The sequence below is a fragment of the Bufo gargarizans genome, chromosome 6 (genome assembly GCF_014858855.1).
Source record: "Bufo gargarizans isolate SCDJY-AF-19 chromosome 6, ASM1485885v1, whole genome shotgun sequence".
Lineage (NCBI taxonomy): Eukaryota > Metazoa > Chordata > Amphibia > Anura > Bufonidae > Bufo > Bufo gargarizans.
The window spans coordinates 358958345-358975901 of NC_058085.1; the positions used below are offsets into that span (position 1 = coordinate 358958345).

At 42.9% G+C, this 17557-nt stretch overlaps 1 protein-coding gene across 2 annotated transcripts in view; it reads left to right on the plus strand.

Annotated features, from left to right (window-relative positions):
• EXOC6 (exocyst complex component 6) overlaps positions 1-17557 on the plus strand; it is a 265734-nt gene that overhangs the window by 101910 nt on the left and 146267 nt on the right. For both annotated transcript variants that reach the window (XM_044297928.1, XM_044297929.1), the window contains exons 8-11: positions 1216-1284; positions 15144-15227; positions 15318-15364; positions 17118-17238. In XM_044297928.1, coding sequence (XP_044153863.1) covers positions 1216-1284; positions 15144-15227; positions 15318-15364; positions 17118-17238 — 321 coding nt within the window. The remainder of the gene's footprint in view (positions 1-1215; positions 1285-15143; positions 15228-15317; positions 15365-17117; positions 17239-17557) is intronic.

The following is a 17557-nucleotide window of genomic DNA, read 5'->3' on the forward strand; positions in this document are numbered from 1 at the left end:
TTTGTAGACTGAATGAATCTAATGGTGGATATGTGCTTCAGTTCAACCACATTATACCATCTTGAGGTCATCGTTGGTCAGTCATGGGCTATTCTAATCAGTTGGAGGTCACATTACATATTCCATTACCAGTAACTAGTCCTTTAACATGCTTTCTATATGAGTAGGTTTACAAGTTGTGCGACAGGACACTTGTTATCCACGTGTTTAGGTAAGGCTAAGGTCAGTGATCTTAATACTGGCACATTTTAACGTCTTCATTATAGCTGCAAGACCCAGAGCTCCCTAATTCTGTTAAAATGTACTTGGATCACCATTGGATGCTGTGGTAACCTAAGTTCTGTTCAATAGAACTGCATGTGGTCCAGAACTTATGTAGACTTAGGCCGATGTCACAACCTGGCAAGGTTGGGCAGATAACTGGACGGACAAGGGCTTGCTGCTCTACATTTACTGTCCTGTGTAGTGTTTCTTACACTGGATGGCAAGAGAAACTAGCCAGGGCATTGATGTGCTTCTACTGGATGAAAGACGTTGAAGCATAAGGGGCTCTGTGTAAAAACCTGGAGCCAGCCCTGCTCAGAACGTTAAAGGCTATGTACACCTTCTGAGGCAATTAATTTTTATGATTGCATGTTACTCATTGTTGGCTAAAAAAATAAAATCATTTTTTCGGTTGGCCTTTATTAAAAATATTGAGCCGTTCTGTCACAAAGGGCTAACTGTTTTTCTAGCTTTGTGACTGGTACTTTCACTTTGTGCTGGTCGTCTAATAAACCTCATCTCTAAACTACTGAGAGCACATAAACACTTATTTAAGCCACATTCTTATCAGTAAGATAAGAACTGAGCTATAATGAGCGTTTATAAGGTCAGAGAGCAGAGATAAGGAGTCTGTTAGCTCCTGACTGACAGAAAAGAGAGAAAATCCAAAGGGTGCTACTAGAGCATCTCAGCTCTGTGCAGAAAAAAGGACTCTATATTTTTAATAAAGACCAATTAAAAAATATATTTTTAGCTCAAAATGAGTACAATGCAGTAGTAAAAAAGCAATTGCCCCCAAAGGTGTAGAGAGCCCTTAAAGTAAAACCATATTACTGTCATCTAAAGCCTGCCCTGTCCTGTCCACACTAGACACAGTGCTGATGTACAGGTGATTATTCAATCCATCTGTTGGGTCCATGTCCACATGAGTGAATTTCATCCTTTTTGCAGGTCCTTAGTGTCCAGGATTTGGTAGACTTTACCCCTGTATATCGGTGTCTACACATCTACACAGTTTTGGTAAGTAGAGTCTTAAATATATTTTCTTTTTTAATGATAAAATTGTATATATATATATATATATATATACAGTACAGACCAAAAGTTTGGACACACCTTCTCATTCAAAGAGTTTTCTTTATTTTCATGACTATGAAAATTGTAGATTCACACTGAAGGCATCAAAACTATGAATTAACACATGTGGAATTATAGACATAACAAAAAATGTGAAACAACTGAAAATATGTCATATTCTAGGTTCTTCAAAGTAGCCACCTTTTGCTTTGATTACTGCTTTGCACACTCTTGGCATTCTCTTGATGAGCTTCAAGAGGTAGTCACCTGAAATGGTCTTCCAACAGTCTTGAAGGAGTTCCCAGAGATGCTTAGCACTTGTTGGCCCTTTTGCCTTCACTCTGCGGCCCAGCTCACCCCAAACCATCTCGATTGGGTTCAGGTCCGGTGACTGTGGAGGCCAGGTCATCTGGCGCAGCACCCCATCACTCTCCTTCATGGTCAAATAGCCCTTACATAGCCTGGAGGTGTGTTTGGAGTCATTGTCCTGTTGAAAAATAAATGATGGTCCAACTAAACGCAAACCGGATGGAAAAGCATGCCGCTGCAAGATGCTGTGGTAGCCATGCTGGTTCAGTATGCCTTCAATTTGAATAAATCCCCAACAGTGTCACCAGCAAAGCACCCCCACACCATCACAACTCCTCGTCCATGCTTCACGGTGGGAACCAGGCATGTAGAGTCCATCCGTTCACCTTTTCTGCGTCACACAAAGACACGGTGGTTGGAACCAAAGATCTCAAATTTGGACTCATCAGACCAAAGCACAGATTTCCACTGGTCTAATGTCCATCTAGTTGTTCTAGAGATGTGTCTGCTGCTAGAACTCTGTGTGGCATTGACCTGGTCTCTAATCTGAGCTGCTGTAAACCTGCGATTTCTGAGGCTGGTGACTCGGATGAACTTTTCCTCCGCAGCAGAGGTGACTCTTGGTCTTCCTTTCCTGGGGCGGTCCGCATGTGAGCCAGTTTCTTTGTAGCGCTTGATGGTTTTTGTGACTGCACTTCACTTTCAAAGTTTTCCCAATTTTTCGGACTGAGTGACCTTCATTTCTTAAAGTAATGATGGCGACTCGTTTTTCTTAACTTAGCTGCTTTTTTCTTGCCATAATACAAATTCTAACAGTCTATTCAGTAGGACTATCAGCTGTGTATCCACCTGACTTCTCCACAACGCAACTGATGGTCCCAACCCCATTTATAAGGCAAGAAATCCCACTTATTAAACCTGACAGGGCACACCTGTGAAGTGAAGACCATTTCAGGTGACTACCTCTTGAAGCTCATCAAGAGAATGCCAAGAGTGTGCAAAGCAGTAATCAAAGCAAAAGGTGGCTACTTTGAAGAACCTAGAATATGACATATTTTCAGTTGTTTCACACTTTTTTGTTATGTATACAATTCCACGTGTTAAATTCATAGTTTTGATGCCTTCAGTGTGAATCTACAATTTTCATAGTCATGAAAATAAAGAAAACTCTTTGAATGAGAAGGTGTGTCCAAACTTTTGGTCTGTACTGTGTATATATATATAGTCACCTACCCGACCAGTGGAAATGTGGGACTACTTACTATGTTTAATGTGCTCGGATGTAAAACCTGCCAGCTTTAGTAGACCTCATTGTTAACTCTTACATCCACCTGGCACGTAAACTAAATAGGGTAAATCTCTTTGGTTATGTTTGGCCGGTGCAGATACGCCGCAGATTTTCAGTCCAGATTTTGCAAGCGGATAATCTGCAGTGGAAAAATTATGTAGACCCTTTGCAATGCTGATGGTGAAATCTGCAGCAAATCCATCACATTTCTGCATGTAGATCACACAGATTTGTGGTAAAATCTATGGCAGATTTTTTTCCACTGAATAAATGTGTTGTTTGGGAGTAGTTGGAATAACCCCATACAGCTGTGCTAGTGAGGGCTCGCTCACAGACAACTCTTGCAGTGTAGAAAATGAATTTTTGTTTTGGGGCCATTTGATAGGCTTTTCCTTGTCAGTGGAGATGGAGAACAGATCTGGAGTATAAAACAGGTAAATTTACTATTAATGGTAATATTATATGGGCACTGTGGCTGGTGTTATTATAAGGGCACTGTGGCTGGTGTTATTATAAGGGCACTGTGGCTGGTGTTATTATAAGGGCACTGTGGCTGGTGTTATTATAAGGGCACTGTGGCTGGTGTTATTATAAGGGCACTGTGGCTGGTGTTATTATAAGGGCACTGTGGCTGGTGTTATTATATGGGCACTGTGGCTGGTGTTATTATAAGGGCACTGTGACTGGTGTTATTATAAGGGCACTGTGACTGGTGTTATTATATGGGCACTGTGGCTGGTGTTATTATATGGGCACTGTGACTGGTGTTATTATATGGGCACTGTGGCTGGTGTTATTATAAGGGCACTGTGACTGGTGTTGTTATATGGGCACTGTGGCTGGTGTTGTTATATGGGCACTGTGGCTGGTGTTGTTATAAGGGCACTGTGACTGGTGTTGTTATATGGGCACTGTGGCTGGTGTTATTATATGGGCACTGTGGCTGGTGTTATTATATGGGCACTGTGGCTGGTGTTATTATATGGGCACTGTGGCTGGTGTTATTATATGGGCACTGTGGCTGGTGTTATTATATGGGCACTGTGGCTGGTGTTATTATATGGGCACTGTGGCTGGTGTTATTATATGGGCACTGTGGCTGGTGTTATTATATGGGCACTGTGGCTGGTGTTATTATATGGGCACTGTGGTGTTATTATAAGGCACTTTGGCTGGTGTTATTATATGGGCAGTATGGCGTTATATATGCACTGTGGCTGGTGTTATATTGGCACTAAGATGTTATTATAAGGGCACTATGTTGGTGTTATTATATGAGCACTGCGGTTGGTGTTATGATATTGCCACTATGGTGTGATTATATGGATACTGTGGCTGGTGTTATTATATGGGTTAGGCCTCATGCACACGACCGTTGTGTGTTTTGCGGCCCATTGTAGAAACGCCTATTCTTGTCCGCAAAACGGACGAGAATAGGACATGTTATATTTTTTTTTGCGGGGCCACGTAACGGAGCAACGGATGCGGACAGCACACGGAGTGCTGTCTGCATTTCTTGCGGCCCCATTGAAGTGAATAGGTCCGCACCTGAGTCCCAAAAACTGCGGCTCGGTTGCGGACCAGAACAACGGTCGTGTGCATGAGGCCTTACTGTGACTTATATTATTATATTGTCACTATGGTGTCATTGTATAGGCACTATGGCTAGTGTTATTATTTTGGAACTGTGGTGTTATTATATGGAGACTTTGGCTTGTGTTATTGTGTGGGCACGATTGGTGTAACCATTATATGGCTATTCTAGCAGGTAATATTACATTGACATTTTGGCTGGTTCTATTATGTTGGCACCGTGGATAATACCATTATATAACAACTATGGCAGGTTATGAAGGATGCTGCTTATTCTGTTATATGGGCAGCATGGCTGGTGCTATTATTTGGCTGATACTGTTATAAGGCACTATATAGTGGAGTCCTTATTATTATGGCACAGCATGGACCGTGCCCAAATTTTCATCTCCAAGGACATGTACTTTCCAGCTTGAATCTGAAGATTTCTCCTGCAAGTTTCATGGTAAGATATGAACTGTTGCCATACATAATTGAAGGTGGAAGTTCAGAGTATTGTTTTTGAAGTGCTCGTTCCTAGCAGGTTCTTATGACATGTATGACCAGTTTGAGGTTCATCTCCATTAGAGGTCACTCCAGTCTGTCATTAAGTTCTCACCTTTAAGCAAACCAGTTCAGCTGTCATAAACTCCATGGACCATGTCCTACAGTAATTCTTCTCAGATGTTTCTGTCGGCTTTAGAATTAACTCCTTTAAATACGTGACAAGTTTTATCCCTCATTGTTCGGCAGTAAACAACAAAACTGACCTTTAGTTGTCTTTTTATTGTACTTCAACCACATGAAAACCCGCCATCTACCCTCATAATAGTCTCCCTGCGCTCCTCAATTGAGATTCTCGTGATTAGTCCTGTATCTTCCCAAGCCCCATAAATCTTCTCAGACCTGTTTTCCTGTAATAAAATTTTTATAGTTGTGTCATAACGATAAAGAATTCCAGGTTTAGGAGGGAAATGCAAATTTCTAATGCAAAACCTGCAAAGTTTGACTGCTGTGATATACTGTATCATGGCGGAGGAAAGGGAGCATTATGCAGTGAAATTGTACAAATCAAGTCTGTGTCCGTGAAGATGTACAAGACATAAATCTCCGGCGTGTCATGCAAACAAAAACCTAGTACAAAAAATATGGAAAGAAAGTTGGATGAAGTACATGGAGTCCCTTTATGCCCTTTAGATGTACATGATGAATCCGCCATCATGTATGTACATAACTAGTTAAATTGTACCGTAGGCAAGGGGTCTGTATAGTGCTAGACCTATTGCCCCTTAAGAGGGGTTGTCCAGGGCTTTGATATTGATGTCCTATCCTGTGAATAAGCCAACAATATCAGATTGACGGAGAGTCTTAAAGGGTTTATCCTATAACTAATTAAAACAAATGAAAATCAGACATCTTATAGACATCTAACAAAGCTAGAACCAGCCCTGTACCTCACATGGATCCAGAGATCTCCCCATTCACTGCTCTGCTAGATTTATATCAAGCTGACAGCTCAGGGGAGTTTATTTTCTGCTGCAGCTAAGGGGGCGTGCCCATGCTCTCCCTATCACAGCACAGGGGGCGTGTCCATACTCTCCCTATCACAGCACAGGGGGCGTGTCCATACTCTCCCTATCACAGCACAGGGGGCGTGTCCATGCTCTCTTTATCACAGCACAGGGCGCGTGCCCATGCTCTCCTTATCACAGCACAGGGGGCGTGCCCATGCTCTCCCTATCACAGCACAGGCGGCGTGCCCATGCTCTCCCTATCACAGCACAGGGGGCGTGTCCATACTCTCCCTATCACAGCTCAGGGGGCGTGCCCATGCTCTCCTTATCACAGCACAGGGGGCGTGCCCATGCTCTCCTTATCACAGCACAGGGGGCGTGCCCATGCTCTCCTTATCACAGCACAGGGGGCGTGCCCATGCTCTCCTTATCACAGCACAGGCGGCGTGCCCATGCTCTCCCTATCACAGCTCAGGGGGCGTGTCCATGCTCTGCCTATCACAACACAAGAGGCCGTTAAAGGATGAAACTGAGCATGTGTGGCCATAAATGTGAGTGAAACAAAGAAACAATAAAATTAAAAAAAACAGCAGGTGGCGCTATACAGATACATTTTATTGAATAACTCGGTGGCTATGCAAAATGTTTTATTACATGCAATAACAAAAGTATTTAGATCCAGGTGCTGGTTTGAAAACTCTAGAATATTTTTCGTAGGGCAACCCCTTTAAGGCTGTATTACTCAGCCTGATGTGGCAGACGATTGTTGGGAGGGAAGAGTTCGCCTGCTCGCTAGCGGAGGAGACCGCAGCTATTACATTTAACAATCTCTTCCGCAGCATGGGGAGGAGTGATCGCTATGCCATCGCTCGTCCCCATTCTGTATAGTGGTTTGGCGGCAGCAGATCGTTATTAGACACCACGATCTGCAGCCTGAAAATGATCATTTTTAAGTGTTTGCGTTTGCTCATTTATCGGGCAATCACTGCAGTATTACACTGCCAGATGATTGCTAACGAGCATTCATGCGAACATTCGTTAGCCATCATCTGCAGGTGTAATACAGGCTTTAAATTCTGCACTCGTACCAGCGACTATAAAGCTCCTTCCATTGTGTGTAGTGAATGGCTCCATCCATTGAGCGGTGGACAGAGCCATGCTGGAGCCAGAGCTACAAGCTAATAGCTGATTGGCAGAGGTGTGGGGTGTTGGACCACCGACAGTCTGATATTGATGGCCCATCCTGAGGAGCAATATCAAAATCTTGGAAACCCCTTTAACAGCTTACTTAAAGGGTTTTTTACGAGATATTTTTACTGGTGACCTATCCCCTCAGTATCTGAATGGTGGGGGTCCGACACCCGGACCTCCGCTGATCAGCTATATTTGGAAAGGCACCAGTGCTCGCAGTAGTCTTTTCACAGCTTTTCCTAGGCCTGTGATGGCTAACATCTGGCACTCCAGCTGTGGTAAAACTTTGACTCCCAAGATGTAGATTTGCTTCGCTGTTCTTAGAACTCCATAGAAATGAATGGAGCATGCTGGGAGTCATAGTTTTACCACAGCTGGAGTGCCAGTTAGCCATCACTGCCCTAGGCCATGTGATGTCCCATTCATTGGTGACATGGCCTAGGAGCAGCTCAGCACCTTTGACGTGAATGAGGCTGGGCTACAATGGAGCAGTTCTCTCTGACCCTGCCTGGCATTGATCTGTGGGACCGGTGCATGGCAGGAGCAGAATCTGAGCAAGATGTGCACACCGCAGGATCACTAGAGCCCGGGGAGCTTTGGATGCTATCAACTCGACAGGAAAAAAAACCTTGTTTACACTGGGACACCAGGGAAAAGATTAAATAACCTGATGTACCCAAGACCAAAAAGTATCAACCACAATTTAACACTAAACCACTAGGGAACAAAATATTAATCTCATTATGTACTTTACACTCCGGATATCAACCACCCATTTTACAGTAGAGTACCAGGGAATACAATATTATCCTCCTAATACACCCTAGAGCACCAGGTATGAACTCTCTCATCACCAGTGAAAATTTTGGAAATGTTTTTTTTTTCCCATCATAGCTGGTGTATGAACACCTCCATAACCCCAGACCACCAGGGAATTTTTATAAGCCGGCCTGTGTGAGGGCAGCATTTTACAGCACCAGCAGATCTCTACTTGTAGTAGCCAAATGGCATAAAAAAAGTTGGCTACTAGAAGTGATGAATGAATACACCAACGGAGTAAGCACAAGAGAAAGTAGTATGGCAATATAAGTGAGCACAGCTACCAAGTAACGTACAGTAATCCTTTATTGAATGACAAAAAACAAACCATGTACCAAAAACTTAAAATCATTTAAAAACATGCTAAACACACAGAAGGGCTGCCATGTAAGGCACCCATCCATACACCATCGCCCTGGTCCGAAAATAGTAGGACCACCACAATGTAGTAACAGGGAATAAATAAAGTGCAAGTACTAAATAAGTAACGCACAGTAAGCAAATAATAATAATGATGATACTGCAATACAAAACCTCTGTGACCCGGACAGGGGGGTGGGTAAAGCACCCGACGCATATCGCCAGTTACCCTGATAAAGCCAGGGTAACGGTCCATCCTCTCTGTACTTCATGTCTCCTCATGAACTCCATTCCTATAGAGATTCAGCAGAAGATCATATTAAACTGTATTCAGGATCATAATCCCTGACAAGCAGAGCAGAGAGGAGGATGAGGCAGCTCTTTAGCTCAGTGTTGTGAAGTAACTTGTCCTGCTGTGTGATTAGGACAGGTTTTGTGTATACGAATAGGACGGCCATTTTATTTCTCCTAATGATTGCTTCCCAGACAAAAAGAGCCGTTATAACTAATGAAAGGTATCTGGGAATATATTTATAATGAAGTAGTATTTAAGTATTTTCGTTTTCTTAATTACTGGAGAACCTTTTTACATAAAGCACTTAAAGTGAGATATACCACAACATCAGGTGCTGAATCATGCCTGTCTCTCTCTGCTTGTTTCTCTCTGCACTTCCTCCCTCCTTCTCCTTTCCCTCTCCATAGACTTCTGTCGGATTATGTAATCTGATGCTTCAGTGAGCAGGCAGTCCATCTTGGTCTTACGAGATGAGTTTCTCACAAATTTCAGAGAGAAAGTTATTTTAGAATAGGGGGGAACAGCTAAATAGCTCTAGAAAAGGCATTTTTCTGAGATAAGCTACACTGCCTGTCCCAAAAAAAAAAGTCGCCACCAAAAAGGTCACACATCCTAATATTCAGTTGGACCACCTTTAGCTTTGATTACAGCGCGCATTCGCTGTGGCATTGTTTTTATAAGCTTCTGCAATGTCACAAGATTTATTTCCATCCAGTGTTGCATTAATTTTTCACCAAGATCTTGCATTGATGATGGTAGAGTCTGACTGCTGCACAAAGCCTTCTCCAGCACATAGTCTGGACTCTGTGGTGGCCAATCCATGTGTGAAAATGATGTCTCATGCTCCCTGAACCACTCCTTCACAATTAGAGCCCAATGAATCCTGGCATTGTCATCTTGGAATATGCCCGTGCCATCGGGGAAGAACAAATCCATTGATGGAAGAACCTGGTCATTCAGTATGTTCAGGTAGTCGCTGACCTCATTATTGGAGCACATACTGTTGCTGAACCTAGACCTGACCAACTGCAGCAACCCCAGATCATAGCACTGCCCCCACAGGCTTGTACAGTAGGCACTAGGCATGATGGGGGCATCACTTCATCTGCCTCTCTTCTTACCCTGATGCGCCCATCACTCTGGAACAGGGTAAATCTGGACTCATCAGACCACATGACCTTCTTACATTGCTCCAGAGTCCAATCTTTATGCTCCCTAGCAAATTGAAGCCTTTTTTTCTGGTTTGCCTCACTGATTAGTGGTTTTCTTACGGCTACACAGCTGTTCAGTCCCAATCCCTTGAGTTCCCTTCGCATTGTGCGTGTGGAAATGCTCTTACTTTCACTACTAAACATAGCCCTGAGTTCTACTGTTGTTTTTCTTTGATTTGATTTCAAACGTTTAGCTGATCGCGATCACGTACATTCAGGATTTTTTTCCCGCCACATTTCTTCCTCGAATACGATGGGTCCCCACTATCCTTCCAATTTTTAATAATGCTTTGGACAGTTCTTAACCAAATTTTAGTAGTTTCTGCAATCTCCTTAGATGTTTTCTCTGCTTGATGCATGCCAATGATTTCACCCTTCTCAAACAGACTAACATCTTTTCCACGACCACGAGATGTGTCTTTCCACATGGTTGTTTAAGAAATGAGAAGCAACTCGTTGCACCATTTGGGGTTAAATAACCTGTTGCAGTAATTATCCAATAGGAGGCTCATAACGATTTGCTTAGTTAGATCCAGGTGGCGACTTTTTTGGGGGGATAGGTAGTGTATATTACAAAGTTTCTTATATTTGCCAGCATTATTGATTTATGGAACGTTGTAGGAAATGACTGTGACCATTTACAGGAGTTTACCAGTATTTTTTAATAATTGCTATTGAGCAGGGGCATTTTCTGAAATAAAGACAAAACCCTCATTTACTTTTCAAATGTCCCGCCATCTCTTCTCCAATTCCCTTGGGTCATTCATTGTTCACATGACCACTACATCAAATGACTGGCCTCAGCAGTAATGTGCTATCCATGTGCTGTTAGGGCCAGTTCCCACAGAGTATATTTTGGCCCAGATTTTGGCGCATTTCCTTCTTAAAATCAGCTCCCAAAAACTCCTCAAAACAGCCTCCCATCCATTTCAATGGGAAGCGACACTTATTTATTTTTTACGTGGAAAAAAGAAGCAGCATGCCCTATCTTGGGGTGTAATCCATGCGAAGTCCCCATTGAAATTAATGGGAACCATTAAAAAAAACTCTGTATGTGTCCATGCGTTTTTTTTGCATGTTTTTTTGGAGCAGATCCAACCCAAAAACCACAAACTGGAAAATGGAGTTTAGTATTGAAGTGAAAAAGCAACAAAAAAACGCATCAAAAACCGAACAAAAAGAGAAGGCTGAATCTTGTAGGCAGATTTTCAAAATCTGTCATGGAAACATACCCTAAAAGTGATTGGCTGCAGCAGGCACGTGAATAAGAAGATTCTGGGCTTCTTACTGGCAGCCTCTGCGGCCAATGCGGATGCCAGTAATTGAATTCAGTGTCCTTAGTCTCTCTGAAGGGAAGACCAAGGGTATTGAAGCTGCAATTCTTATATTGGCCAGCAGGTGGCAGGCCAACATAAGAAATGAGCAATTCTGAACAATTAATGGATCTAAAAAATTCATGATTGTTCAGAATAAAAAATAAAAAAAAATGCATTTTTTAGGCTTAAATACGAGCTTCAAAATCATAACAAAAAAAAGTTAAAAAAAACTTTTAAAATATAGAAAAAATAAAAAAAATGTTTAAATCAACCACCTTTCGGTAGAATTAAAAAATAAATAATAAAGATGAGCGAATTTCATGTTATGAAATTCGTTCATGCTTCGTTTGGTGGTAAAAGTAGAATTGTGTTATGGATTCCGTTACCACGGATCATAACGCAATTCTATGACGGAATGCATAACGGAATGCCTTTCCGAAAGGCATTCCGTTATTCATTCCGTCATAATAGAAGTCTTTGGCCTGCATAACGGATCCGTCCCGTTTCTGTTAGCAGGAGAGAACTCCCTTGCATAATGGAAACAGGACAGATCCGTTTTGCAGCCCATAGACTTTTATTATGACGGACTGAATAACGGAATACCTCTAAAGGCATTCCGTCATAGAATTGCGTTATGGTCCGTGGTAATGGAATCCATAACGCAATTCTACTTTTACCACCAAACGAAGTGTGAACAAATTTCAAAATATGAAATTCGCTCGTCTCTAATAAATAACAAAAAATATAAACATCATTGGTATCACCGTGACTAAAAACGCCCTTACTATTAAAATAAAATAATATTTTTCCAATACGGCGAATGGCGTAACCGAAAAAAAGGGGCAAAATGGCCAATTTGCCATTTTTTCATTGCTTCTCTTACCCCAAAAAAGTTATAAAATGTGATCAAAAAGTCACACACATTCCAAAATGAGTGTATGAATCAATAAAAACTACAGATTTTCCTGCAAACAATGAGCCCTGAAACAGCTCAGTAGATATAACTATAAAAAAAACTGGTGGTTAGAATATGGTGATGTAAAAAAAAGATTTTTTTTTCTCAAAGTTTACATTTATTTTTACACTATTTAGACATAAAAACCTATACATATGTGGTATCATTGTAATCGTACTGACCCAGAGAATAAAGGGCACAGTTTTGCCACAAACGGAATGACGTGGGAATAAAACCCGTAAATGGTGGAATAGCGTTTTTTTTTCAATTCCACCCGATTTGGAATTTTTTTCCCGCTTCCCACTACATTGTGTGCTGTACTAAATGGTGGCATTAGAAAGTACAACTTGTCCCGCAAAAAATAAGCCCTCACACAGCTATGTGAACGGAAAAATTAAAAAGGTATGGATATGGACTAAGGGTTAAAGACTGATGCAAAAGTGGCCGTTTCTTGCATCGGCTTCTGACACCAGGTAAAAAATAAATACAATGGAAAGTAGCAAAGTTCTTGGTAAGAAATATGTTGTCCTGTCCCGTTGTAGGATGGTCCAGCAGTGGTGGTCGTGGTGGGTTTGTCCTGTATTTTGTACGCTGCAGCTCTACCTTTTCTCGTGCCTCTTGCTTGTTCTCCTAGCTGGGGGGGGGGGGGGATTGCTGGTATCAAGTACTGGAATGTTAAGTAACCGTGACCCAGCGATAACCTCGTGCCCCTAAAAATCACAATTCTAAGCTGCTTTATTCTTCTTGAGTACAAATGACACAGTATTCAGTAGGTAGATGAGGTGTAAGCTGGGGTGGATTAATGAGTTATAGTAAAGGTTTTTCTTTATTTTCTTCTTTTATGGCCACTTTAAGGAACATGAAATTAGGTGAAAGTGTTGTTCCAGGATGACCCGTATGCTGCTGTCACAGAAGCCCCATTGTTTAATGAGGGTCACCATGTTTTAACAGGTTGACGACTAATGGCGAGTACTCCAGTCATGAGCAGCTGGCAGTTACCTTCAGCGTCGTGTTGTAGCGGTGACTGCGAAATCAGAAGCGGGGTTAAGGTTGTGATAGAGCAGCCACAGACACACTGTCATGGCAGAGAGATAGCTAATCCCCGCTGTTTAACCCTTCCTATGCTGTGAATCCCTGTGATGTGATTGGGGACGAGGTCTATACCTTCTAGGGGCAAACCGCCCAGGGCATCTGTCAGCAGATCTGTACCCATCACACCGGCTGACCCGTTACATGTGCACTTGGCAGCTGAAGACGTCTCTGTTGGTCCCATGTTCATATGTGGCCGCATTGCTGAGAAAAATTATGTTTTAATATATGCAACTGAGCCTCTAGGAGCAACGGGGGCGTTACCATTACACCTAGAGGCTCTGCTCTCTTTGCAACTGCCGCGCCCTCTGCACTTTGATTGACGAGGCCAGGCAGTGAAAACGTCATCACGCCTGGTCCTGACTTCTCCTACAGTCTTGTGCTGCGCTGTGCGCCTCAGTGTCTAGCACAGGTGCAGTAGAAGAAAGAGGCTCGCTGGTACTTCTCTTCTGTACTGCGCGCCTCTTACCTGTACTTCGCCTGCGCCGGATACTGAAGCATACAGCACGAGACTTAGGGAGAAGCCAGGGCAGGTGTTACCATGTTTACACTGGCTGTCCATGTCTATCAAAGTGCAGAGGGCGTGGCAGCTGCAGAGAGAGCAGAGCCTCTAGGTGTAATGGGAACGCCCCCATTGCTCCTAGAGGCTCATTTGCATATATTAAAACCTCATTTTTCTCAGCAGTGCGGGCACATCTGAACATGGGACCAACACAGACGTCTTCAGCTGCCAAGTGCACATAGAACAGGTCAGCCAGTGTCACAGGTGCAAATCTGCTGACAGATGCCCTTTAAGGCTGTCTGGCCATATTCCATGTTGTCGAGCTATACTCAGACATTTGTTGTATAGGCTGACCTCCTAGCATGTAAAGATCTACCAGTACCTTATATGGAACACATAAAAAATAATAAAACAGAAGACATTAAAGTGTCCCTGTACTTAAAAAATCTATGTCATAGTGACATATCAAAGGTTTTGACTGGTGGAGGTCCGAGTGCTGAGACCCCCGCCAGTTGCCAGAATGAGGGGAGAGAAGCTTTCTCTTAGGGCTCATGCACACGAACAGTGTTTGGTTCCACATCCGAGCTGCATTTTTTGTGGCTCCGATGTGGGCTGCAAAAGATGCGGACAGCATCTCGAGTCCATCTCCTGCAGCAGGGAGAGAGCTGCCATCTCCTTGGCTTAGTGATCGTCAGGGGTCTCAGTGCTCAGACCCTCACTGATCAAACCCTCTGACATGTCACTGTGACATTTTAAAGTTTTTTTTTTTAATGCATAAGCAGTGATTTAAGTGAAGAAAAAAAAAAACTATACAAATATTAAAAAACAAAACAAAGCTTTATTAAATATAAGTCCCAAGACATTTGGTCTCATCACAACCGTAACAACCTTTACAATAAATGGGTAGCATTAAAAAATAAATAGCTGAATAATAAAAAAGTTAATAAATACTACAATAAAATGGCCATTTCCCCTTTTTTTTGGCCAATTAAAAAAAATACTAAATAATTTGACATGCAAAAAAATGAAACAAAATAAGAAAATCAAGCCAAGTTGAACAAAAAATAAATGAGTTGTGACGGCCAGAGTGAAAATGAAAAATGTATTCATCTCACTCTTCAAATTTTGTTTCATAATCCCATGCATTGCAGTACAGAATGATACACTCACATGACAGTTGCTCTGTTCATCCTAATCTTTCTGGTGCCCCATAGGTTGCAGTGCTGGGTACAGAACGGTTTGATCACGTTTTATTATCACAGTCGTTTAAGGCCTCGAGCCTCCGTAACACGATCACCCAATGCCCACAAGAGTCTGTGGCCCCGTTCTGTACCTTTCTATTCCTGTATTCCATATTCATGTTTGTGTTTCTTCATTTTAGGGAGATAAAGAAGTATTTGAAAACTACTATAGAAAACAGAGAAGAAAACAGGCGCGATTGGTCCTCCAGCCCCAGGCCAACATGGTGGGTATATGGGTCGCCATATTACCGGGAAGCAGGTTTGAGCCTCCAGATGGAGACACCAGTATCTCTTCTCTCTTCCTTCTGTTTCAGCACGAGACGGTGGAAGGATATCGGAAATACTTCAGCCAGATTGTAGGGTGAGTGCGCGAGTGGAGGAGGAGGCAACTGCACGCCGCCAGAAATGGGAAAGAACTGAATATTTTGACAAGTCTTTATTGTAATGAGGCAAAATTCTGTCCAAATATTTTCCAGAGAAATTCCAGTGAAATTGATATTTTCTATCTATCTGTCCATCTATCCATCTGTCTATCATCTATCTATCTGATATCTATATATAATCCTTTCTTTTTCTTTCTCTCTTCTCATATCTATCTATCTATCTATCTATCTATCTATCTATCTATCTATCTATTTGTCTATCTATCCATCTATCCATCTATCCATCTATCTATCTATCTATATAATCCTTTCTTTCTTTCTTTCTTTCTTTTTCTTTCTCTCTCTTCTCATATCTAGCGTATCTGTCTATCTATATGTCAATCATCTATCCATATATCTATCTGTTATCTATGTACCTGTCTATCTATATACTGTATCTATGTATCTGTCTATGATCTCGCTATCGGATATCTATCCATCATCTATATCTGTCTGTTTGTCTTTCTGTCTGTCATCTTATACATCTACATATCTGTGCCATCAATCTTTTTGCTGCAGGACTGGCTGACAGTCTAAGGCTACTTTCACACTAGCGTTCGGGTGTCCGCTCGTGAGCTCCGTTTGAAGGGGCTCACGAGCGGACCCGAACGCAGCCGTCCAGCCCTGATGCAGTCTGAATGGAGCGGATCCGCTCAGACTGCATCAGTCTGGCGGCGTTCAGCCTCCGCTCCGCTCGCCTCCGCACAGACAGGCGGACAGCTGAACGCTGCTTGCAGCGTTCGGGTGTCCGCCTGGCCGTGCGGATCCGTGCGGATCCGTCCAGACTTACAATGTAAGTCAATGGGGACGGATCCGTTTGAAGATGCCACAATATGGCTTAATCTTCAGGCGGATCCGTCCTACATTGACTTTATATTGAAAAAAGAGGCTATTTTCACACTTAGCTGTTATATGCTAAAATAATGCAGACGGGTCCGTTCTGAACGGAGCCTCCGTCTGCATTATTATGATCGGATCCGTTCAGAACGGATCCGATCGAACGCTAGTGTGAAAGTAGCCTAATGTGTATCTAAGGTGTCCTGACATGAAGGATCAGGCTGATGGATTTCAACATGCCTGACCCTTTTGTATTCAGGACAGATAATCTTTGACTCCAAAGATGTCTGTAAATGGCTTCCTCCCCTGCCCACATCCAGATCACATGCATGCTTTTCCAATATGGGGAGGTTCAGGATGACCGCCTGGTCAGCCTACAGTTTACTAAACTATATAAGGATCTTAAAGGAGTTTTCCTGGACTAAACTTACGATAGGTCATCAATATCAGATCAGTGGGGGTCTGTCTCGTAGAATCAGAGAGAGAACTTCAGACTTACACTCCGTACACTGGGCAGGGGTTTCTTCAAGTGAATGGGAGCAGCGCTGCAGTAACCAGGCACAGCCACTACGTGGTGTAATGAGCTGTAAGGCTCTGACATCACAGCTGTGAAAACGGCCAGGAGTCGACTCCCCCGGATCTGATTTTGATGACCTGTCCTCAGGACAGTTCATCAGTTGTTAAGTCCTAGAAGACCCTTTTAAAGCTCTATATTTTCCCCACAATTAAGTAGTATTTAACCCCCCCCCCCCCCCCCCCATTCTGACCGCTGAAGACAAGCCGCATCTGATGATGTCTTTAAGTCTGACTCATGGTTTCTTATCTCCTCCCTGCATGGTGCTCATCTTGCTTTAGGTTTTTCGTGGTGGAAGATCACATTTTACATGTGACGCAAGGTTTGGTAACGGGATCCTACACTACGGAGCTGTGGACCATGGCGCAGTCGAAGATCATCGCAGCCCTCCGCACGCACTCCGTAAGTAAAAGCGGAAGCCTCAGGTTCTGCGCTCTTGGCAAAGAAAAGACCAGGGTCTTGTCAAATTGAGAAATGACTCTTCCATCATTGTGCTTTGTTGTAATTAGATGGTGTTCAGACTTAGAAGGAGACCTGCCAGGCTTTTGTTTTCCCCTGAAGACTCAGGCTGTGAGCCCCGGCCATGGGCCATCTGCATAATCCTCCTCTGATTTACAACTGACTGGGCCCTCAATACGCACCCTCAGAGCCGCACTTTAGAATATGCAGAGTTAATCTGCTGTTATTATTGCAATCTGTCCTCATTAGTTTCAAGTGACCT